At 51.9% G+C, this 23,168-nt stretch overlaps 1 protein-coding gene across 9 annotated transcripts in view; it reads left to right on the top strand.

Annotated features, from left to right (window-relative positions):
• ADCK1 (aarF domain containing kinase 1) overlaps window positions 1-23,168 on the top strand; it is a 133,982-nt gene that overhangs the window by 36,488 nt on the left and 74,326 nt on the right. For 7 of the 9 annotated variants that reach the window (XM_027120183.1, XM_027120184.1, XM_027120188.1 and 4 more), the window contains one exon: window positions 5,496-5,699. The exons of the other annotated variants lie outside the window; for them this stretch is intronic. In XM_027120183.1, the coding sequence (XP_026975984.1) occupies window positions 5,496-5,699 (204 nt within the window). The remainder of the gene's footprint in view (window positions 1-5,495; window positions 5,700-23,168) is intronic. 9 annotated transcript variants of the gene reach the window in all.

Genomic DNA, 23,168 nt, shown 5'->3' on the forward strand with positions numbered 1-23,168 from the left:
ATTCCTTGGGGATGAAGGAGTTGCAGCTCCATTTTTTTTTTTTTTTTTTTTTTTTGTGGTTCGCGGGCCTCTCACTGCTGTGGCCTCTCCCATTGCGGAGCACAGGCTCCGGACATGCAGGCTCAGCGGCCATGGCTCACGGGCCCAGCCGCTCCGCGGCATGTGGGATCTTTCCGGACCGGGGCATGAACCCGTGTCCCCTGCATTGGCAGGCAGACTGTCAACCACTGCGCCACCAGGGAAGCCCTGAAGTTCCATTTTCATGATGAAAAACACACACATGGATCATAGCACCCTGGAAAATCGGGGAAGAGATGCTGGATTCTGCACCAAGCTGGTCCAGTCTGCATGGGAGAATCTTGTCAGCTGGACTTATCTATTTCCAGAAGATGTTGAAGAAGGGATTATTTTTTAAAATTCTCCTCTATTATTGATATAATACATATTAGTTTTAAGAAATTTGAAAAATACAGAAAAACCTATAAAGAAAAGTATTCTTTTAATCTCACTGCCCAGAGGTAACACTGTTTACATGTCAGTGCATTTCCTTTGGGTCTTGAATCTTTGATTAGAAGAATCCGTCAAGGGGCTTGTCTGTTTTGGGGTCTGTCTGTGACCTTGTCTTTCACTGTCTCTTTCTTCCTGTGATGTGTGGGGTATGTATATGCGTCTGTCTCTTTCGTCTCTGTCTCACAGTCACACCCCGAAATCCCATTGGAGACACTGCTCAATTCTGATGGGAAGCCGCTTTGATTCGGTCTGGCTTTGGTGCCTTTCTGCCAAGTTTGGGGCTCGAGATCCCTACTCTTGGGGATTTAGACACGAGTAAAGGATTGCTCTCCTTGGGCCTTTGCTCCATCCCTCCCAATCAATAATTAATCAGTACTGAGTTGATCTTATTAGCTATTCACTGCCCGCCCCCCCAACCCCAACCCAAGCTGGCTAATGACAATGCTTTTAATTAATATGAGGCAGATTAAAACTCATTCCAACAAGGTTATTGGTAATGAGATAATCATAAGGCAAGTTATTGAGCTGGGAGTGAAAACAAAGTTGGAGGAGGGGCAGAGAGACACTGCCAGCCGTTCCTGCCGTGTTTGGCAGGAACAGAAGGGGGAGTGTGGGGACTCTGCAGTGAGGACACGCGGCAGTGAAACCAGGTGCTGGGTAAGGGCAGGACTCGGGTCCAGTGAGCAAATGGGTGGGGAGTGTTAGGGCAGTAACATGTGTTGAGAAGCAAGAGCTGGTATATTGAATTAAGAATATGTAGTTTATGGGCTTCCCTGGTGGCGCAGTGGTTGAGAGTCCGCCTGCTGATGCAGGGGACACGGGTTCGTGCCCCGGTCCGGGAAGATCCCACATGCTGTGGAGCAGCTGGGCCCGTGAGCCATGGCCGCTGAGCCTGTGCGTCCGGAGCTTGTGCTCCGCAGCGGGAGAGGCCACAACAGTGAGAGGCCCGCGAACCGAAAAAAAAAAAAAAAAAAAAAAAAAAGAATATGTAGTTTATGACCTGATGAATGAGGAGCGCAAGCCTCCTACATGGGGTTGGCTGGTAGCTCCCTCGGCCTCCAAGCTTCCACTGGGGAAGTGAAACGCAGTGGGTTGTTTTGATTGAAGGTACAGTTTAAATACACCCGCACAGAGGAAGTAGAGTTACAAGATTTATTATTACTTACAGATCCCAGAAGCAAGGATGCTCAGTGAGCTGGGGGAAGGGCAGTCCTCCATCCCAGGTACCAGCAAGCAGGAGGTGAATGCTGAAAGAGGGAGTTTGCACTAAGCGAGTAATTTCTTGAAGTTCTGAGTGGCACCTGCCTTCTGATCCCAAAGGATGGTGGAGCTGTAGGAGCTGGAGCTAGAAAGGGACGCTGGAGACCAGAGTGCCTGCTCTGTTATTCAGCATGTGTGTCTTTTGGCTTTAAAAGAACATTTACACTTTTTGGTTAGTGGCAATGTCCCTCACCCCCATGTGACTCTGTGTGTGTGTGTGTGTGTGTGTGTGTGTGTGTGTGTGTATTTAATTAGAAGCTGGTTGAAGGTGACTTTGGGGCTTCTTTTGTTGAAATGTGGGCGCCATTTGCAGTAGATGCTGATTCAGCTTCCTGGATGATGGTTTTGTGAGTGTATGACCCAAGGTTGTCATCAGTCTACATTTATAGCTCATGCATGGCTTGCCCTGGGGTACACAGAGTCTACAGGGGACACAACACATGGTCTCTGTCCCCAATGGCTGATGTGCCAAGTAACCAGTGAGTCAGCAGTAGACCAGCCTTCCTGGGCTTGTGTGACCAGAGAGGGCTCTCTGCATTGCCCAGACAGTGTCCTGAAGGTGACCATCACTTTGTGCCAAGAGACGCCCTACCCAGGACTGGCTCAGGCCACAGGTGAGGGGCAGCAGAGCCCTGGCTCTGCTCCTTGGTAGGAGGGCTTGTTAGGGTGAGGCTAATGCTTTCTGAGGGCGGCCAGCAGCAGAGATAAATGCAGATGTGAATCCAGTCTAAAGAAAATGGTGGAGCAGGTCTTCAGTATCACACACACACACACACACACACACACACACACACACACACACACACACACACACAGATGCATGTTGTTCTCTCGATCTGAAAGGCCATCCTTTTTTATTCTAATCTTTTCAGGTTCAATTTCAGGGGCTAATCCTATGTATCAGCCAGGGACTAGTCATACCTGTAATTTAAATATAAAGACTTGTTCACTAGGAAAAGGTAGTTAACTCCTAAAAGGAGTAAAAGAAGATTCTAAAGGTGCAGAAGTAGTAAATGCGTAAAGCACCTGCTCCCTCTAGGGCTGAGGGGGTGGTGAACAAGAACAGAGCTAAAGACTCAGCTGGGGGCCTCCCACCTGCAAGGCTGGGATGCTGGGCTGCCCTGGTGATGAGACGTGATGGCGGGCATGGTCCATGGGAACAGCCTGCCAGGTGGCAGAGAAATTTGTAGGAGGGTGCGACCTGGAGCTAGTGTGTAGGAGCCGCCTGCTGGGTGGTCAGAACACTTGCTGGAAGATATGGGGCCTGAGTTGGTCCACAGGAGGGGCCCATCAGGTAGTGGAGAAATTTACAGAGGGTGGGCTGGTCCATGAGGGCCACCAAAGTGGTCACCCCCAAGCCACTACCCACTGGCTGATGAGCTGAAAACAGTGCACGGGGACAATAAGGGAGCCTCCTTGTGCTGTGGCCTTGCAGTGTTCCCCAGAGCCCCCTGTTGACAAAGCCTAATAGCGACCCATCTGACAAAGGAGAAATGACACAGGGTCTAGCACCAGTATCACAGCGCACGGCAAAGAAGCGTGGATTTGCAGCTGAGGGGCCCTGAGCTGCACGCACCCCGCTTCTCCCCAGGAGCCAAGCCTCTCTAATTCCAACCCTCTTGTTTCTCCCATCTGTGAGCTCCGTGGTCCTCAGTGTGATCCTACTGCCACGTGTCATTCTCTGTGTGTGAGTGGCTCTGTCACGTCTCCCCACGAGGTGGAGGGCGTGGGACTCAGTCAGACCCCAGTGAATACACAGTGGTTGATGTCTTTCCTGGGAGGCGCAGAGACCATGGGGTGTGTCCTCACTCTGCCCTCCAGTCCTCTGCCTTGACCCTGCGGTGGCTTTGGCGTGAGGGCGGAGCATGCCTCCTTGGTGGAGTGGGCAGCTGGGTGCCAGGGCAGCCTCACCGGGAGCCTCTGGTGGGACCTGGCTTCCGGTCACACTGTACCTTAGGACACATGGATCGTGGATGACCTGCTGGCTGCCTCTTATTCGGCAGGGTGGGAATTGGCGTTGATTATTTGAGCTGTAAAGAGTCATTTGTTCATAACAGCCTGGACTCATGGAGGGTGGGGGAACGCCCAGTTCCATATTTGACCACGTTTGCCTTCTTTCTCACTTCCTCAGAACGTGAGTGTGGCCTTGGACAGTAGTGACCTTCTACCATCTGACACCGGCCAGCTCAATTCCCAGTCCACCCCCGCTGCTGCCCCCATGGGCCTTTTACTCATCTAGGGAAATGTGTTCTCTCCCCACACCCGCCCCGCCTTAATTCTTAGAGTCAATTCCCTTCTCTCTGCACCCTCCTGTCAGGGAAAAAAGACTCTTCTTGGCCTAGTTTGGACCAGGCGCCTGCACTCTGTTCAGGGGCATAGAGTCATGTGGACATAGGCTTCCCCAGTAGTGGGTTGGGGTGGGATGCAGAGGTGTCCAGCAGAGCCCTTGAGGGCCTAAGGACAGCTTGCGAGTGCCTGGAGTGTGGGGCATCCCTCTGTTCTAGAGGGAGTGGATAGATGACTCCCTGGCTGCTGGGACCAGGGTGTTCAGGGCTGCAGTGTCCTCTTCTTAATTCCTAAGGTAACGGTTTTCTGTATGGTTCACTCAGCAACTAATTATGTAGGATCTCTGAACGTTTCTTCCGTCTTTGTTGCCAATGGTTATTTATCTCTTCATGTGGTTTATTGCCTCCAATACACACTTAACTGTGTCAGCATCCTTCATAGCACTTGAGAGAGTGTAAGTCCATCCTAGATATTCACTCTCCCGGTTGACTTATGGGTGGACGAGGGTACCAGGTTCCCACAGGGCACCGGGCTCCCTTGTCTTTTGTGTGTGCCCACGGCTTCATCCTGCTTCAGGAACTGTAGCTCCAAGAAGGCAGGACCCTCAAAATGCCAAGGCCCTCAGCTGAGCTGGGGTGATGACTGGGGATGTGTAGCCTGGGGGCGGATGGAGGCCACCTCCCACTCTGGAAGGACAGGTGGGCATCAGGCTGCAGGTTAAGGCCGGCTTGTCCTGCACAGCCTGCCCTGCTGCCTACCCCGTGTGCCTGATGCTCCCTGTAAGGTTCTCCTTCAGTTGACAGGAGACCCTGCTAAAGTTGGCTGCGTTAAAGCGCTGTAGGTTTGAAGCGTTTTCTAGACCTTCCTTTGACATTAGTTAACTATTTCTTGATAAGCAAAACGTCTGAGTTTCTTATCCTTAAAGATACCAGCACTTGCCTCCCTAAATTGTTGTAAGGATTAAAAAAATAATGAATATGACCATGTTTAAAAATTGTAGACCTCCAAACAGACAGATGGTATTATTAGTATGACTGAGGGGTGGGTGACAAATGCGTGAACTCAATGTATCCTTGAATGAATCATAAGTGTAGATTAGAATTGGTTGAAAGCCTTGGACAAACGCTAGTTTCTGAGGGAGTGGGACTTGGACTAGGTAAGTTTTGAAGGAAAGGCGATCAGAAGCATCGGGCCATGTCAGGAGGCTGGTTCCAGTTTGAGATTGGAATTGACTGCTCTGGGTACCGGGAGACTGAAGGTGAATGATGGTGTGTGTGTGTGTGTGTGTGTGTGTGTGTGTGTGTGTGTGTGTGTGTGCGCGTATGTACACTGGGGGGTGGTGGTGGTGAATCAGGGTTTCTAAGTAGAGGGGGCAGAAGAGAAGAGCATGCAGCAGACAGTGAGCATTCACATCTCTGGCCCCGCCTGTCTTCCTGCAGGTGCACCTTCGCTCTGCCAGGCGCCTTTGCGAGCTCTGCTGTGCCAACCGGGGCACGTTCATCAAGGTGGGCCAGCACCTGGGGGCTCTGGACTACCTGCTGCCGGAGGAGTACACCAGCACGCTGAAGGTGCTACACAGCCAGGCCCCACAGAGCAGCATGCAGGAGGTCCGCCAGGTCATCCGAGAGGACCTGGGCAAAGAGGTACCCACCTCTGCCAGGGGGGATGGGCTTCCGAAAAGGCCCCCGCAGAGTTCTCGCTGCTTGGCCCCAGGCCCTGGGGCTCCACCAGTGGCGTGGAACTATGCTTCGCAGAAACTTTCAGTGTGAAAGCAGAGAGGTTAGAAGGAACCTGAGTGGCCCTCAGTATAAAATTTTAGTTGGGCCATACAAAATTGTTGATATTTGATTGTTTTTGACCTGTAACTTAATATGATTCATATGGTTGAATTTAATAATACCTATCGGGCTTCCCTGGTGGCGCAGTGGTTGAGAGTCCGCCTGCCGATGCAGGGGACACGGGTTCGTGCCCCGGTCCGGGAGGATCCCACATGCCCCGGAGCGGCTGCGTCCGTGAGCCATGGCCACTGAGCCTGCGCGTCCGGAGCCTGTGCTCCGCAACGGGAGAGTCCATAGCACTGAGAGGCCCGCGTACCGCAAAAAAAATAAAAAATAAATAATACCTATCAATTATTGAGGGTTTACTGCGCACTCACACCTGCGCTGTTTCCCACATGTTATCTCACTTAGTCCTCAGGGCAAACCTATGAGGTAGGTGCCATCATTAACCCCCTTTTGCAGATGAGGGCTGGAGACTTAGAGTGATCAGGTAGCGCGTCCAAGGGGACTGTTAGTAAGTGATTCCAGTGCACTGCTCTATCAGTGAGCTGTCCTAATCAGTCAGTGCTATGACTTTCCCAGAACGTCTGTGGGCCACTGCTTGATTACCTCCAGCGATAGGAAGCTTATTCTCTTACCTGCTGCCTAAGGTGGTCCATTCTATTATCACTCATCTCTAATTGTTATACAGGCTTCCTCCTAAGGGCTAGGCCTGCCTCCTCAAACTTTCCTGATCTTCATCCACCCCATGGAGCAAAAGAGAAAGGGGCTGAGGGCACAGCCCTGGTCACACTCCTCTGGGCTCATGCCAGTGACCTGCAGGATGTGTGGAACCCAGATCGCCACAGTGGTGTGGATCCTTGCTGACCTGTTCCGCTCATCTTGATTCTGGGGATGGGGAGGGATTGGAGCAGCCGTCTGCAGGGTGTCGACTGGCCGATCAGGCCCAGCCTTACAAATTATGTGCTATAATTTCATGGTACCCCAGAGAACGCTAATAAAAAAAAAAACTTATTTTCTTCCTTCACCTATTATTATATTTGAAATTCTCCTCCTAGAGAGAGAACCCTTTGGACCTAGAACCTTTCTGAGCAAAATAATCTTGAAGTCAAGCCTAGATCAGCTGATGCCTTTCCTGAGATTATTTTATCACCTTTGGTGCCTCCCAATTTCCCCAAATCAAATCTTTAGCAGGACTTTCAAGGTCTACCCCATCCACTTTCAAGTTGCCGTGGTCTCTGTCTGCCTGGAATCTCTTTACCCCATTCTCTCCCTGTCAAGTGATTCCTTGTGTTTCTAGGCCATTCGTCCATCTGTCTACCAAATGCTGGGCACTGTGCAAGGTGCTGTGTGTCCTGGCCAAATCCCAGCTCTCCTGTGAAATCTCCTCTGACCCTCTGCACACCTTTGCTCCTTCTGCTTGTGCCTCTTGTAGTTTGGTTAGTTGTGTCTAGTTGGTTTCACAGTAAGTTGTAAAGTCTGGGGATGAAGACCATGATGGTCCTTTTAATCCCATCTGCAGTTCCAGGATAGGATGTGGTATATCGTGGGCACCAGTGTTTGTTTAATGAACCAATGGCTGGTAAGTGACAGTTTCCTTAGGCTACTGCGGACTAGGTGGAGAGTAGGGGCAGAGATTCATAAAGACCATGTTCCATGTTCTCTGGTCTGCGTGGAGCTGGCCCTGGCTGTCGCCTTTCTGTAGAGCTGGTATCTTGTGCCCGGCAGCCAGCCAAAGGTGAACCACTCCTCAGTGATAGCCTGGCCTGGGCTGGCCTCTAACTGACTCTGGGGGGCCTGGGTCACGCAGGAGGTGAGCATAGAAGCCTCTGTGGATTCCCTTCCTACTGAGGAGGAACATCTCCAACGGGACAGGAGGAAGATTGAGTGTAGATTTAGGGCTGGTGTCAGGAGCAGACCACAGGCTGGGAAGAGCGGGGTTAGGATGCAGGGGCCGCAGGCAGAGGGGACGGGATTGGCCTGGCACAGCCGTGTGTGCCCTTGCTTCTTGCCAAGACCGTTGGCCCCCTGCTTCCTACAGCATGAGGTGCACCCCCAAATTCAAACTAAATAAATCACTAAAACTAAATATAAAACTAAATAAATAATAACAGTGTGAAGTGCATCATTGCTAGCATGTGGCAGCTCAGTGGGGGGCGGAGGCAAGGGAGGGAAGGCAGCAGATTAACCCTTGGAGGCCGACTTGTCTCTGGAGAGCTGGAGGGGGAGGCAAGAGCAGGGCAGTGGCTTCCTCCGAGCCAGGGTGGAGCGAGATGGGAAGCTGGGGGTGTCAGCAGTCATGGTGTGCCCGCCCAGCTGGCATGTCTGGGGTTAGAGGATGCTGCCTGCATCTTCAGGGTCTCTTCTCTAAGCCCCCCGGCCAAGTCCTCCTGAGCGTGGTGGCCTGTGGCTTCTGACCCACAGCTTGACTCGAGTCCTCTGAGAAAAGGAGGCTAATGTCAAGGTCATGGCTCAGAGGGGGCATCCCTTACAGCTGGGAAGCTCAGAAACCTCTGGTTTCTTACCCGGCACTACAGGTGCACAGTCAAAGTCTTCCCTCACCCCTTTTGTTCCCGGTGACACACTTTCTCAGCCTGTGGGTGGAGGGAGGGGAAAGGAGACAGGTGGGAAGCAGGGTAGGTGGGTGTGGGGCTGTGAGGGCGGGGAAAGTCACTCACTCTGCACTTCCCTCCTCCTCCAGTGAAGTGTCCTGTGACACTTCTCGGGGAGCAGCCCTCCCCCCAGGAAGATGTTTCAGCCAGCCCCACTGATCCTGGGCTCCACGCCTGCCCTGGGGCCCTCCGTTCCGTCCCTGGTTCCAGGAGTGTGGTGAAAGGAAGCCGAGTCTGCCATGCATCACCGTCTTCTTTCTAGGTGTGAGTCCTTGTGTGGGCTCTGAGGTTACCTCGAGCTCAGAGACTGCATAGCTGCCCCTAGGTCTCAGACTGAAGAGTGAGGAGAGGTGGCCAGAGGAGCCCGAGGCCGGTGCGTCCCAGCTTGCACTGACTGGTTCCCTCTATGCTCTTAGGGGCCCCTCCCATCAGCAGAGGCCTTGGGGGGCGGGTCACTAATATCCTCAGACCGATCCCTATCCCAGGCAGATAGGGCTGGCCCTGAGGGGTGTCCCCAGCATGGGGGGTGAGGGTTAGGTGGCGGCTCTTCTGGATCCCATGATTTGCACTTGGTTCTGGATCAGTCCAAATCCCTGGACAGCAGCCAGCGCTGTCAGTGCAGAGGTGAGGGCAAGTGAAGGGGTACCATCCTGGCATAGGGCTTGGCCTGGGTAGGGAGTCTGGGGGACCGGGTAGCTAAGGGAGTGGCATGTGAGGGATGGGACAAGACGTCAGATCTCCTGATCTTCTGGCCAGTGCTTTGTCTCTTATTAACAGAGCTTCTGTTTGGCAGAAATCCTCTGTAAATCACTTTTCTCTGTGTCCGTGTGTCTGTGCCTTGGAAGTTTCTACTATTATTACCACAAAGGAACTTACTTTTTTCTTTTTCTTTTGAATGTTAGGCTTAAGTCCTGAAGGACAGGTCCTGGGAATCAGTCAGGAGTCAGAACTCTAGGATGTGGGGTCATTTCTGCTGCTTCCAAAGTGACTTGGATCTGGAGTGGGTTGGAGATGGTCTCAACCTTGGTCTCCTGACTGCCCTTAGGGCTGTGGGTCCAGGTGCAGTGCTGATCTCGACCAGCAGATGGCGCCTGAGCTCGAGAGTCAGGGAGGGGTGTTGAAGACACGGTCCTTCCTTACAGAGGGGAGCCCCAGCAGCTGGCTGAGATTCAGATGATTTGTACTCCTGGGCATGGTCCATGCTGTGGAGGGAGCCTGGGCTGACACCTCTGACCCTGAATGGGGCAGACACAAGCCTCAGGTACGAGACTGTTGACCATCCTGGTCCCAAGGAGCTCTCGGCTGTGTGTTGGAGGACCTGGCAGGGTTCTTCACACTGACCACCAGCCTATCCTTACGGCTTCCTCGTTTGGAGTAGGAGTCCTCTAAGGGCCCCTGCAGGCTCTAAGAGCATGCAGTTCTATGGTTCAACACGTTTTCCTTCATTTTTCCATTTCTTCTTTCTCTTTGTTGTCTAAGCAGCTTGAATTTAGTGAGAGAGGCACAGAGCTGGAAGCTGTGGCTGCAGCCAAAATGGGTAAGACCTCATTCTGGCCCCTGTGGTCTGGGGTCATCAAGAGGTACACTCATCACTGTAATACCTGGCCATGTAAGTGCCTGCAAGAGAGAGAGACGGAGAAAGAGAGAGAGAGAGAGAGAGAGAGGGAGAGAGATGGAGAGAGAGGGAGAGAGAGAGAGAGAGAGGCAGAGAGAGAGATGGAGAGAGAGGGAGAGAGGCAGAGAGAGAGATGGAGAGAGAGAGAGAGGGGCAGAGAGGCAGAGAGAGAGATGGAAAGAGGGAGATAGATAGATAGATATTATATTTGGGTGGACAGAAGCTTTCTGAAGCAGGTGGCATCTGACCCAGGATCTCAAAGATGGGTGGGGTTGGAGGAGGTGGAGGTTGGAGGAGGGGATTACTGATTACTGAGATGTGCCAAAGATGCAAGCAGAGGAAAGCATAAAGTACAGAGAGTGCACGGTGAATAGTCTTATTGACTAGTATATGGGGTTCAAGCTGGTGGCCAGTGGAGCTGAGGTTGCAAAGTTGGGGCTGAGGTTACATTGAGAGGGGCCTTTGAATGTTCTTTTCATAATGGGAGCCTGGAGGAGAGGGGCCTGAGCAAAGAAGGACAGAGTGGAGCCGAATTTTCTTAGTAACATGGGAGATGAGGTCATCTTTTACAGGTGGGGAAGGTGGAGGCGGGAGGTTTGAGGTGGGCGGAGAGCTTGGGGGTAGGAGTTACAGTGGGACTTTGGAAGAGATGATGGAACCCTCAGCTGCAATGGGACAGTTATCTTTGGTCATAAACACACACACATATCTCTCCCCACCTCCCCAGCACATACAGACAAGTCCAATCTCCTTACAATATATTTCAGTGAATGATCCAGTTTTGTTTATTGTCCCAGAACATAGTCGTATCAGATAACGTTCTTTCGAACCCTTAAATTCTATGAAAAACCAAAGGAAATGAAGTTAGGGGCTGGAGCAGAGCACAGAAATACCTTTGTTAGGGGCAATGCTTGTGCTGCTTCTGTGCTCTGAAAGATGTTTTATCTGTCTTTTACCCCTGAGCTCCCACAGGGTGGGGATCTAGATTTCACCTTGTTTTGTAACTCCCCATAGCTCCCAGGGACAAGGGCTCAGTGTTTTGATGGGCCATCTGACCAGAGTGGCTGTGAGAATGCAGAAGAGAACCACTGTGATTCAGATGGGAAAATGCACCTGTCATTGTTTCATACAAACCTACAGGTACGGGTGGAGGGCGATGTTTCAGTTGTAAGCAAAAGTTCAGAAAAAGAGATAAAGGAGCTCTGCTCCCAGGAACATCATTCATCTCTCAAGCTTGGTGGTGGTGGCAGAGAGAAGGCACTGTTGACGTGAGGACCAGCGGAGGCAAAAGCAGAAGGCAGGGAGGTGAGGCAGGAACTCCTGGCCTGTGCAAGGGCTTCCTGGTGTGGGACCACTGGGTGGGGGCCGTGCAGAGACTGGAACAGGGGCTTGGGTGGAGGCCTCAGGGCTGGGGGAGGGGACCGTAGGCTCGGAGAGTGAATGACCGGCTCTGGGCTGAGCCATATCATTTCTGCATGCCTGCACACAGGACTTCTGCTGGCACGCAGAGAACTTTGTGAGAACTGGGAAAAGGTGCCTGAGCTGGGCATCCCTTCCCCCAGGCGGTGACCGCTCTACCAGGGCTGGATTTTTATTCTTCTATGAGTCAGGATTGGCCAGAGAAACAGAGCCAGTAGGGTACATGTGTGTTCTTTTATCTGATAAATAAATAGTGATTGATTGATTGATTTTAAGGAGTTGGCTTATGCAGTTATGGAGGCTGGCAAGTCAGAAGCCTTCAGGGTGGGCCATTGGGCTGGAGACCCAAGAAGAGCTGATGTGCATCTGCTGGCAGAATTTTCTCTTGCTTGGGGAGGTCAGTCTTGTTCGATTCAGGCCTTCAACTGATTGGATGAGGCCCACCAGTATTAAGGAGGGCAGTCTGCTTTACTCAGAGTCTACTAATTTAAATATATATCTCATCCCAAAACACCCTTACAGAAACATCAGAATAATGTCTGACCAGATTTCTGGGCGCTGTGGCCCGGCCACATTAACACGTAAAATTAACCCTCATCGTTCCCCACGCGGCCCTTCGCTTGGCTTGCACATTTGTACCCTGGGTCCTGCTTTCACACGGCCCTTGAGCTTCTTTTTGAGCCTTTGAGGTGGGCAGGAGCCAGTCTGCCTGTTGGTTTACTGACTTTGTGACCTTGGACATGTTACGTATCTTCTCTGTCCCTCAGTTTCCTCATCAGTAAAATGGGGATAATGACAGTACCTGCCTCACAGGCTTGCTGCAGGGATGAAATGAATGAATGAATGTGGAGCACTTAGAGCATGCCTGGCACAGAGCAGATGACCAGCAAAGGTTAGCTGTTGTTTCTGTGTTGCGCTGGATGCTTAATATGTGCGAGGAACCAAGGTTCTGGGAGACTTTAAATGGTGGAGTTGGGTCTTCAGCCAGGTTTTCTGATACAAGGTATGGTCCCAGATACTATTTTGCTAGAAGAATCGGCCTTTCTCTTCGCCTTGCTGATTGGTACCCAGCATTCCATCTAGTGGCCAGCCCCTTCCCTCCCACTGTTAGAAACCTCGCACAGGCTGCCTTGGAGCCTGTCTCCTGGGCTCCTTGAGCACCACCCTCCCAACAGACCCCCACGTTGGGGGCTGCTGGCAGCTCAGCGGGCAGTTTCCTGAGGCCCGTCAGCAGCACCTTCCATGTACTGTTGGTCTGATTCCGTGGATGAGGGGGAGCCACGGGTGCCCAGGGCCATGAGTCGGCGGCTGTGCTGTGTCCAGGACCCACCGTGCCTTCCTCACTTGCAGGAAGGCAGCTGGACTCAACTTCCTTGTCCTGGAGGAGGTGGGTATGGGATGTGCGCAGGGCTGAACATGCCCTGGGTTGGACTAGGGCTAGAGAAGAGCTTAGGACAGAGGTAAGAGGAGCCCCTCCTGCCCCCGGGGCTGATTCCACCTGGGGGCCTGCAGCTGGCAGAACACTTTCCTCCCTGATGACACAAGCCTCCGTGCTGTCGTGTTCCTTGCTGCCTTCTTTCCAATGCCGACCCAACTTCTCCCTGCCCGTCTCTTATTTGTTCACACATATTTATGGAGCACTCCTCTGTGCCAGGTACCATGCCAGCCCCCGGGGGTCCGTGCCCTCTGGGGCTCCTGCCCTGTTCTCGCACACGCTGGCAGGGGCCGGGCCGAGGTCAGCTCACCCTTTACCACCCCTGGGCTGCTCTGCTGGTCTGCAGCTGAGGCCCACCCTGAGGCCTTCAGCTGTCTGTAGAATTGCTTCTTTCAGTCTTCTTCTGGCGTCTGGTTTCTTTGTCTCCCCAGACAGCACCCCTCCTCCCCAAGGCTACAGTGTGAGCGTTCTGGGAACGGAACAGAAGGAGCTGGAATGTGGAGTGGGGAGGGAGAGGGGGAGGGGACGGGGGGAGCTGACCACCCTCCCTCCCGACCTGGGCTCATCCAGCCTTCCCAGCAGCTCTCAATAAAAAATACATTTATATTAAAAACATAATGAAGAATAGAAAAACATTTTGCCCCCAATAATGCTGAACATCAAAAGGAGATTTTTATCAATTATGAGAGAGATTTTGGCCATAAAATGGTAATTTAACTAGTGGGAGATGGATGGCGGGAAGCATTCCTGTCAGCCGGGACAGATGGCGTGCCATTAGTCACTGGGTGAGAGACTGAGGCATCCACACTGGCCCTTCCTCCCCAGGCCTCCTGGCCCGGCTCCACCTCAGGCCCACACCCCTCTGCAGGCCTCCTCCTCTGGGGTGGGCGGGCGCCCATGCCGGTCTCTGGGGCGCCTACCGTCCGATTCTTCTGTAGCTCCTGGGTGAACTTTACCCAGCCTGGGCCACGTCCCTCTCACGCCTGTGGAATGGAGGCCCCCGGAGAGCAACTCAAGTGCTGCCCCCCGCCCCCTGCTTTCTTTATAGCCCCGTTGGCCTCTCCACTCTTCACACAGCTGCACCTGGCTGCACAGGGTTTTCCCATCAACCTGCATTTGTACCTCAGGCCTGTCCTCTCATGGCCCTCCTTTATTTCTCAGGCTCTTTATCATCCTTTGATAAAGGATGATGAACAACACCGTGTGCGCGCGTGTGCGCGCACACACACACACACACACACACACACACACACACACACTCACAAGTGAATGCCGGCCAGGTATCAGGCATTGCTTTAAAGCTTTCACATGGATCAACTCACTTCTCACTAGAACCCTCTGAGATGGATACCATTATTCCTTATTTTACAGGTAGGAAACTGAGGTACAGTGTCTGGTGAAGTGGGCCCCCTGGGCCTCCTCACGTACTCCCAGTCAGGATTAATGGCTCCTTTGCGCTTCCCCCGTTGCAGTTCTTTGTTGTGTTAGGATCGGTTGCTTTTCCATCTTGAGTCCCCTATGAGGCCTCGTGTGGGCTCTGCGCAGAGTAGGTGTTAGTAATGTGGTTGGGTTGACTTGTAGAACTACTTCAGATGGCCCTGTCCCCTTGAACTGGGCGGTCCTCTCACTTCAGCCTGGTCGTCTAGTCATCTCAGAGCTCGGTTTATGTTCTCAGGATGGCAGGTCTCTTCCCACTCATCTAGGGGTTTCGTCAGAGCTCTGTCCAGTGCTTGGCACACAAAAGATGCTTAATAATGGATTATAACACGTGCTGAGACACTCCATCCAGCGTAGGACATCGTGGTGTGGGGTTGTAGGGCCTGGGGTCCTTGGGGTAGCCAGCTCTGCGCCTGGCTCGGTACTGGCCCCCTTGTTCCCTGGGACGTTCCCCTATGAGCCTGTGGAGGGCTGGGCGAGGGTGCGTCTGGGGCTATCTAAACTACGGGCTGAGAGCCTTCCCTGGCGGTCCAGTGATTAAGCCTTCGCCTTCCAATGCAGGGGGTGCAGGTTCCATCGCTGGTCAGAGAGCTAAGATCGCACATGCCTGTGGGCCAAAAAACCAAAACATATAACAGAAGCAATATTGTAACAAGCTCAATAAAGACTTTAAAAATGGTCCACATCAAAACCGCTCTGGACCTCCGAGGGAGCTAGACCTCACATTTCCTTTATCGGTCAGGCGCAGAGAGGTATACATCCTGAGTGAGTCTCAGCTGGGCTCAGAGAGGAGCGGGACTGGTATTTTCACCGTGGGCAGCAACACAGTGGAAGCCCCCACATGCCTATCGCTAGGAGCCATGCTGTAATGCTGGGGCAGCTACGCGCTGGAATGATGCTTGTTGAGAGTGAGGCACGTCCCTGTCACATGTCCAAGACACACAGCCACAGGGAAGGAACCTGGTCCCCCAGCACGAAGTGGAGCTGGCTGAGAGGGAGGGCGCAGGGCCACACCCTCCAGTGGAGCTCCTCCCCCGCAGGCCTCCTCCTGCTGCCGCTGCTACTCACATGGCAGAAGATCATGGCTTGAGCAATGGTGATGGCCCTGTAGATATTACACAAGGCCTGGAACTTCTCATCTCTGCTATTGCACAGGACATAATACTGCTTGATGGTGTCCAGTGTCTCCTCCTCGCGCTTCAGTTTGATGATGTTTGGGTCTGGGACCACTTTCTGGGCACATTTCCAGACAGAGTCTTCGAAGGTGGCAGAGAGAAGCAGCATCTGCAGTTCCTGGGAAGCACCCTGCAAGGGAAGGCCCAGGTGTTCGACATGACCCCGACCCAGTGTTTCACTGCAAGGAACAGAAGCACAGCCTCCCCAGGCTTGGATGACCTGCGTCCCCAGGAAGGTGGCAAAGCAGGGAGGAGCACTGCAGGGAGGAGGGAGGAGCAGACGTGGGGCAGGGACGGCTGGTGGTAGAGTCCCTAAGTCTCCTTCCTCAACCCGGGCTGGGGGTATGGTCAGTGCGACATGGAAATGGCCCACCAAACAGATGCCTCTGAAAGCTGCAGAGTAAAGAACCCGGCAGGGCCGAGAAGAGGAGGGTGAAGTAGAAGGAGACGATGCTGCGGATCCGGAGGCCGAGAAGCTCCTCCTGGCCCAGGAGCTCCTACCTCTGGATGCGGATGCTCTGATCTTGGTGGCCCTGAGTAGCCGTCATCACATCAGCCTCATCCAGAACAAACACCTTGATCTTCTTGGGGTCGATGAACTTGAGCTTGGAGCACCAGTCCAGAACGGTCCCAGGGGTGCCAATGACAATGTGCTCACTGATCTTCTGACCTCTTTCCACTGTGGAGACAAGATGTGCTCTGTGGGTACTTCCGTGGCTAAACCCGCTTTCAAAATGAAAGCCTCCTTGCCCATCCTTCCAGGGCTAGAACAAGTTAATTCCAGATTTCCAACCACAGGGGTGTTACCCAAAAGTTTTGTGTTCTTCTACTATAAAATGGGCATGACACCTATCTCGCTGCACTGTAGTCAGGATGAAATCCTACACAGTCAACCCTCCATGAGTGTTAGTTTCCCTTTTTCTACTTCCTCCTGTAATTCCCCATCACCCAATTCTTTCTCTTTAGCATAACACTTATTCTTTTTATACCATCCCTTCACTCATGGTTCATTGATTTCCTTATAAATTGGTAGTTTTGAGTCCTAGCATCCTGGCCCAGTGATTTTTTGCTTTGTTAGATATTCTAATTGTGTAGACAGTTTTCCTAAGTACAAATTCTCTTTGATTGAAAAAAACACATTACTCTCAAACTATAGCTGGTGGGAGTTGAAACTGATATAACCATCTATCAAAATTACTAATGCATGTAGCCTTCGACCAGTGCTTCCACTATTACGAATCCATCCTGTAGGTACATGAATATGTGTGAAATAACATATATGCAAGGATATGCATTCATTAAAACATAACTAAGCAAAATATGACGCACCGAACGGATGACACCAACAAAAGTATAAAACTGTTTAGGAACTGATGTGGAACAATCTCCAAAATACATTATTAAATGTGAAAAAGAGGTTGCAGAGCAATCTGTATACCAATAGGGGCAAAAAAGAATACATGTAATATATGTAAAAAAAAATGGTCCACATCAAAAAAAGTCTTAAAAAAAATAAAATAAAAAAATAAACTATGGGCTGAGGCTCAGTCAGGGTCTGGCTTCTAGAAGGAGCAAAAGGATCATTTCTGAGGCAGCGTGGCATGAAGGTTAATACAATAGGCTCTGAATTCAGAGGGCCTTGCACACATCCCAAATGCTGCCCTATTCTAACTGTATCATTGGTTCTTTCTGAGCCCCAGTTTCCTCATCTGTAAACAAGAGCGGTAATAAAACCTTTGTATTAATAGGGCTGTGATGAGGATTGAAAGATTAACCCATGTAAAATGCAGTGCGCAGCGTGCGGTGAATCCCAGTGGCTGTTAGCTGTGGTTGTCATGTATGAGGTTGGGAGGAAGAACTGAAGCAATAAGACGGGCCCTCAGGTTATATCCAGCACCTCGCCTGGTGCTTGGATCCTCCTGGGGTTTGACAAACACCGGATCTTCTCGTCCAGCCCTCGTCTTCCAGCGGCAGCTGCTTTAGACACAGGTTATCCAAGAGCGTCACGAGCTCATGCGTTGTAAGGGTTTAGAAATCATCTTGTTCAACCCCAGTTTTTCACAGGTGAGCAAACTGAGGCTCAGAGAGAAGTAACTTGCCCAGGGTGGTACAGCTGCTTAGTGGTAGAAGCAGGCCTAGAACCTGGGTCTCATGACTCCTGATCCAGGGCTAGTGCTCTTGGACTGTTCTGTTCAGGGCTGGAAGCTTAGTGCCCAGAAGGAGAGGCCCCGCACAGGAAACGAGGCCGGTCTTGCTCTCAGCGAAACCCAGAGGGCCTCAGGTAGCTTCCACCCTACTTGGGACCTTGTAGTTTCCTGTGGACTTTCAGGAAGCTGTATTTTCCTAAGTTCATCCCTCAAAGGGATGGATTCTCTTCTTCGTATCCTTCTATCAGTCCTTGTCTGTGCTTTGGGGAGATTATACCCTTGCGCTTACCAGTTCACCTTTGGCCCAGAGGCCATGCCTGGGGTGCTCCCCTTCTCTGGGATCTGTCCTGCAGGGTGGTGCCCAAACCCTCTGCTTAGCTGCTGTGTCTGGGCTGTTCCGTGGAGAAAGAAAGGGCCTCAGCTCATGGTGATCCCACTCACTGACTCAGGCAGTTTGGGGCGACCACTTGCTGCTTTGCTCACTCAGAAAATACAGGTTTGTTGAGCAGCTGATAGGTTCTTACCTCTGTGCCAGTGCTGTGGTGGATACAGAAAATGTCAAGGCCACGTCACTCCCTCCCCCCCCCCCCCCCCCACCGCCAAAGCCAGGCAGACAAAACAATACACAGAGGGAGTAATTAGAGAACAATCAAGGCCTCACCTGTGGGGCTGATGAAGGAAAAGTTTGGGGGAAGTTCAGAAGGGGATTCTTGGAGGAGGTGGGCCTTGAGCTGGGCCTTAGAGGATGAGTAAGATTTAAGGAGGGAAAGTACGACAGCACGTGAGGCCGGGCAGTGTGGTGGCGAGGGCTGACCACAGCTTGTTTTGTGCCAAGAGCAGACCAGTGGGGTTGGAAAGACAGGGAACTTTGTTGGGGTGTATTAGTTTGCTAGGGCTGTTGTAACAAAGTACCACAAATTGGATGACTTATACAAGAGAACTCTGTTGTCTTGTAGTTCTGATGACTGGAAGTCCAAGGTCCAGGTGTCGGCAGGGATGGTTCACCTGAGGGCTGTCGGGGAGAATCTGTTCCCTGCCTCTCCCCTCGCTTCTGGGGTTTGGAAGGCAATCTTTGGTGTTCCTTGGCTTGTAGAAACATCACCCTGATCTCTGCCTTCGCTCTCACCTGGCGTTCTCCCTGTGTGTGTGGGCACGTGTGTGTGCGTGTCTGTCTCTGCGTCTGAATTGCCCCTTTTCATAAACGCGGTCATGTTGGATTAGGGGTCCCACCCTATGCCAGCATGACCTCATCTTAACTAATTACACCTGCAAGAACACTGTTTCCAAATAAGTTCATGTTCTAACCCCCTAACTGGGGCTTAGGACTTTAACACCTGCGTATTCAGAGGACACAAACCAACCCGTAACAGGTGGGTGCGTTGGGTCTTTTGTGGTTGTGAGGATCAGAACCCCAACTTGATCGAGCTGAAGCAAAAAGGCAGGTGTCCTGTCTAATGTAACCACATCTTAGGAAGGCTTGGGGTGGAGTTGAGCCTTTGGGGAGCTCTTCCCGGACTCTTCTCTCTGTCTCTCCACTTCTTCCTGCAGGTCAGCTTCATTCATGTTCCCTCCATGACCACCTGGCACTGGAAGCTCTCAGCCTCACCTCTTTCCATCTGTGGCCCCAGGAGGAATTCCCCCCACCACTCTAGTTTCATCTTGTAAAATAAAGTGTCCCCCTTCTTCCCCCCAATTCATGTCTATTTGGAACCTGAGACTGAAATAAGGTTTTTGCAGATGTAATTAGGCAACTTAAGATGAGTTTACACTGGATTAGCGTGGTCCCCAATGACTGGTGTCCTTATTAGAACACCATGTGACAATGGAAGCCGAGATCTGAGTGATGTAACTATAAACCGAGGAACTCTGAAGATTGCTGGCAGACAGCAGAAACTAAGAAGATGCAAGGGAGCATTCTCCCTTAGAACCTTCAGAGGGAACACAGGCCTGCCAATGACTGCAGATGAGCTGAGCTTTTAGAACCGTGAGACAATATTTCTGTTGTTTTAAGCCCCCCCAGTTAGTGGTAATTTGGTGTGGTAGCCCTACTTAGCAAATACAGTTGTCTGTTCCATACGGACCAATCACTGTGGTCGGAGGAGGTGGGGTCTGTAAGATAATTATCCCCCTCATTTAAACCCCAAGGTTTAGAACTGGAGTCGGGTGGGAAGCAGCAAGGCAGAAGAAGGCATAAAGATGCGTAAGGCCAGCAGAACCGGAGATGTTCATGTCAGCGGATGATAATGTTAGTTTCTTTTTATTTGGTACTTGCTGTGTAGTACACATTGGCAGGATGTTTTACAGATATTGCTTCTAACCCTTAACAATAATTCTGCAAGTGTGATAGACTTTGCCGTTCCAATTTTCCATATGAGGAAGCAGAGACCCTGAGAGGTTAAGTAACAGCCACAGTCACGTAGCTAAAGGAAGCAGAGCCAGGCTTTGAACTCTGTTGCCTAAGGCCTTGCCCCTCCTGCATTCCAGCTGCCAGCCCTGAGGAGGGACTGGTTCTCGGAGGGCGTTAGAGTGGACATAAGTGTTGGGCCTTCATGTGTAGGCTTTAGGGGGTGGCCACAGGCCCCAGGAAGTAATGTTAAGTCAAATCAGCTAATAGCGTGTGTGTGTGCGTGCGTGCGTATGTGTGTGCAGGCTCCCGTGACTGATGGAAAAAGACATTTCGGGCAGAGTTAGCCGACATTGCAGGATGGATGGAGGGGCCCAAGGCAGGAGCTGTGGGAAGGGGCTCTTTCCATTATCCGCATATGGCAGAGGTGAACTCTCCCTACAGAGCCTTTTTTTAGCTGTCTCCTGGGACTTGGGCAGGGCCAGTTTCTTCTCTCGCCATCCCCCTGGAGCTCCGAGCAAGTGTCCCGAGCTGGGCAGTGAGTCAGGAGGCTACAAGCCAGAGGATGAATGCCACGGTCACTGCTCTTGAAGGAGCTGGCCGGACAGCTGACCCCATGCCCTCTGGGACTGCTGGAGGGACTGCAGGGTCCTCATCTTCTCCTTGAATGAAATTGTGGCCGTTCCTCCCCTTCCCAGGGAGAAGGGGTGGGTCTCCACTTGCAACCCTCAGGGCTGGAGTTGGTGGTGTGGGCCGGCTGGATGTGCTCGCAGTGGTTTCTGTCTCCATGTGAGCCAAGCAGTTGTCTTTACTGGTGATGGCTGGTGGAGAAGCGATGATCTGGAGGAGTCCCACGTTCTGCCCCATCCTACAGTGAACATAATTGCCAACCTTGGCCCAGTGCTTATGGCGTGAGAGGTGCTCATCCTAGTTGGGGGTTCCCAGAATATGACTCCAAGAAAAGGGTTCCAGTGCAAGTGGTTTTGTGGGAAGCTCAGGGTCTTCCAGTAGGAAGTGGGAACATGGTCCAGGGAAGAGAAGTCAGCCGGTGGCTGTGTGCTCTTAAACCAGCTGCGCCAGTGGGTGAATGAAGGTTAATGCTGTGGGGAGACTGGGAAACGGTGCTAAACAGTCACCTTAGAATCATCCCACTCAACAGCCAGAGGAGAGGGTGGGGTGTTTATACACCAGCTTTCTAACTTCCTGAGTGATGGCTGCTCCAGAGGGCTGTTAATTCCTGCGGCTTTGGAGGAGGAGTCCTCAGGCACAGATGCAAATACAGAGAATTGCAAATCAGGCCAGAGAAGGAGGAAAGATCTGAGGGAATGGGGGGACACTGGCAAACTTTGCAGGCATCATCTCCTGTAATCCTCACAGCTGCCCTATGAGGGGAAGTACTGTTATTCTTCCCATTTTACAGAGGAGCAAACCAAGACCAGAGAGGTTGAGTCACATGCTTGAGGTCACACAGAGAGTACCAGGCAGAGTCAGGAGCAGGAGCCAGGGCTGACTGCAGAACCCAAGCTCCTAACCACTGCGTTCCCTTGTTCTCTGTAAGGACCCCTGTGCTTTTCACAAGGTTTCATACTTCTGGCATTTGATGGATTCTCCCAGCATTCCTGAGTGGGAGGCGGGACAGGCAGATGGGGAACCTGGCAGGTCAAGGAACTGAATGTTTATTAAGTGTTTTCTCCTTCCCTAGCATGTGTTTTCAAACACAAGGTCTCACTTAGTCCTCACAATAGCTCAGCGAGGTAGGTATCCCTTTCCCCATTTTTTCCAGATGTAGAAACTGAGATTCAGAGACGCTAAGTAACTTACTCAAGTATCACACAGCAGGACAGTGGTTCAACTGGGAACTGAACCTTAGTGTTGCCTGACTCCAGAGATGCATACCCTTCATGGAGGCGAGGGGCTGGTTCAAGGCTGTGCTGATGGGCCTGTGGGACCCAGTCTGCCTCTGAGGGCCATGCTCTTGCCTCTGACATCACCCCAGTCTTCCCCCTTGCCTTCAGCCCTGAGCTGGCCCTGGGCCTATGTTGCCTCGAGAGCCAATCAGATGGTAGCTGAGGAGGTGCTCTAAGGAGCCTGCTGGGAGGTCATCAGGCTCTCCTCTCCATCTCACCTCTGGACAAGGTGCTCCCCCTATGTGTGTGCAGGCAGGGGCTGGTGATGGGGGAGTGGGCTGCTCCCCCATGGACTTCTCCAGCTAGGAGCCCCCCTCTCCTCCCACTGCCCCCGTTCGCTGTCTACCTGATGCTGCTCCTTGGCAGCAGAGGGAGGCAAGCCCTCCACGTCCGCCTGATTTATGTTCATCGTTGAAACAATAATGTTTAATCTGGAAAGGGCTAATCAATTTTTTATGCTGATTATGAATAGGCCAGCTGTGCCTGCTTCTTTATTCATGGAGCTTTAGGAACAAGCCCATGTCCCGGGCCAGGCTCCCCTGGTGAGTTCTGCTGTAGGGGCCCAGCTTCAAGGAGTGGTGCCTTGGCTGCCTGGCCTGTGCCACTTTGGAGGTGACTCTGTGTGTGTGTGTGTGTGTGTGTGTGTGAGAGAGAGAGAGAGTGAGACCAGAGAGGGTAAGCTGACTCCAGGTGGAGAACTGGATGTAGTTAGTGTGCATGGGTGCATGTCTGCCTGTGTAGAGGGTGGGATGGGCTGGGGAACAATTAGGGGAGCATTGGATGGAAGGTCAGTGTCACAGGGTCATAGAAGTGGGAGGGCACTCAAAGATCAAGTACCCTGACACCTCCTTTTACAAGTGAGGAATTAAGACCCAGAAAAGGTGAAGCAACTTCCCTAAGGTCATGCTGCTGGTTGGTGGCAGAGGTGGGGTTAGACCCCCCTACTCGGAGGACAGAACACTTTCCACAGCAGTACAAGCAGGGCAGAGTCAGAGAAAGGTACTGTGTGGGCTGCTCTCCTTGAGTTATTGACATCATACAACTCTGACATCTCGGAGGAGCTTGTATTTTAGGTACAGAATGAGCTGTAGATGTAACTTAATGAGAGGTTAAGACAGGCTGAGAGAAAGTTCTCTGAAGTTTGGGCTACAGTTTTCAGGTGTTCTGGGAATCAGTGAATAGGGTCTTAGGGAGGGGTGAGTTAGGACGCTCTCTGAAAGAGGAGAAACCTGAGTGGGACTTC

Source organism: Aethalodelphis obliquidens, unplaced genomic scaffold (genome assembly GCF_003676395.1).
Source record: "Aethalodelphis obliquidens isolate GAN/ISIS:26980383/991018 unplaced genomic scaffold, ASM367639v1 scaffold21, whole genome shotgun sequence".
NCBI classification, from domain to species: domain Eukaryota; kingdom Metazoa; phylum Chordata; class Mammalia; order Artiodactyla; family Delphinidae; genus Aethalodelphis; species Aethalodelphis obliquidens.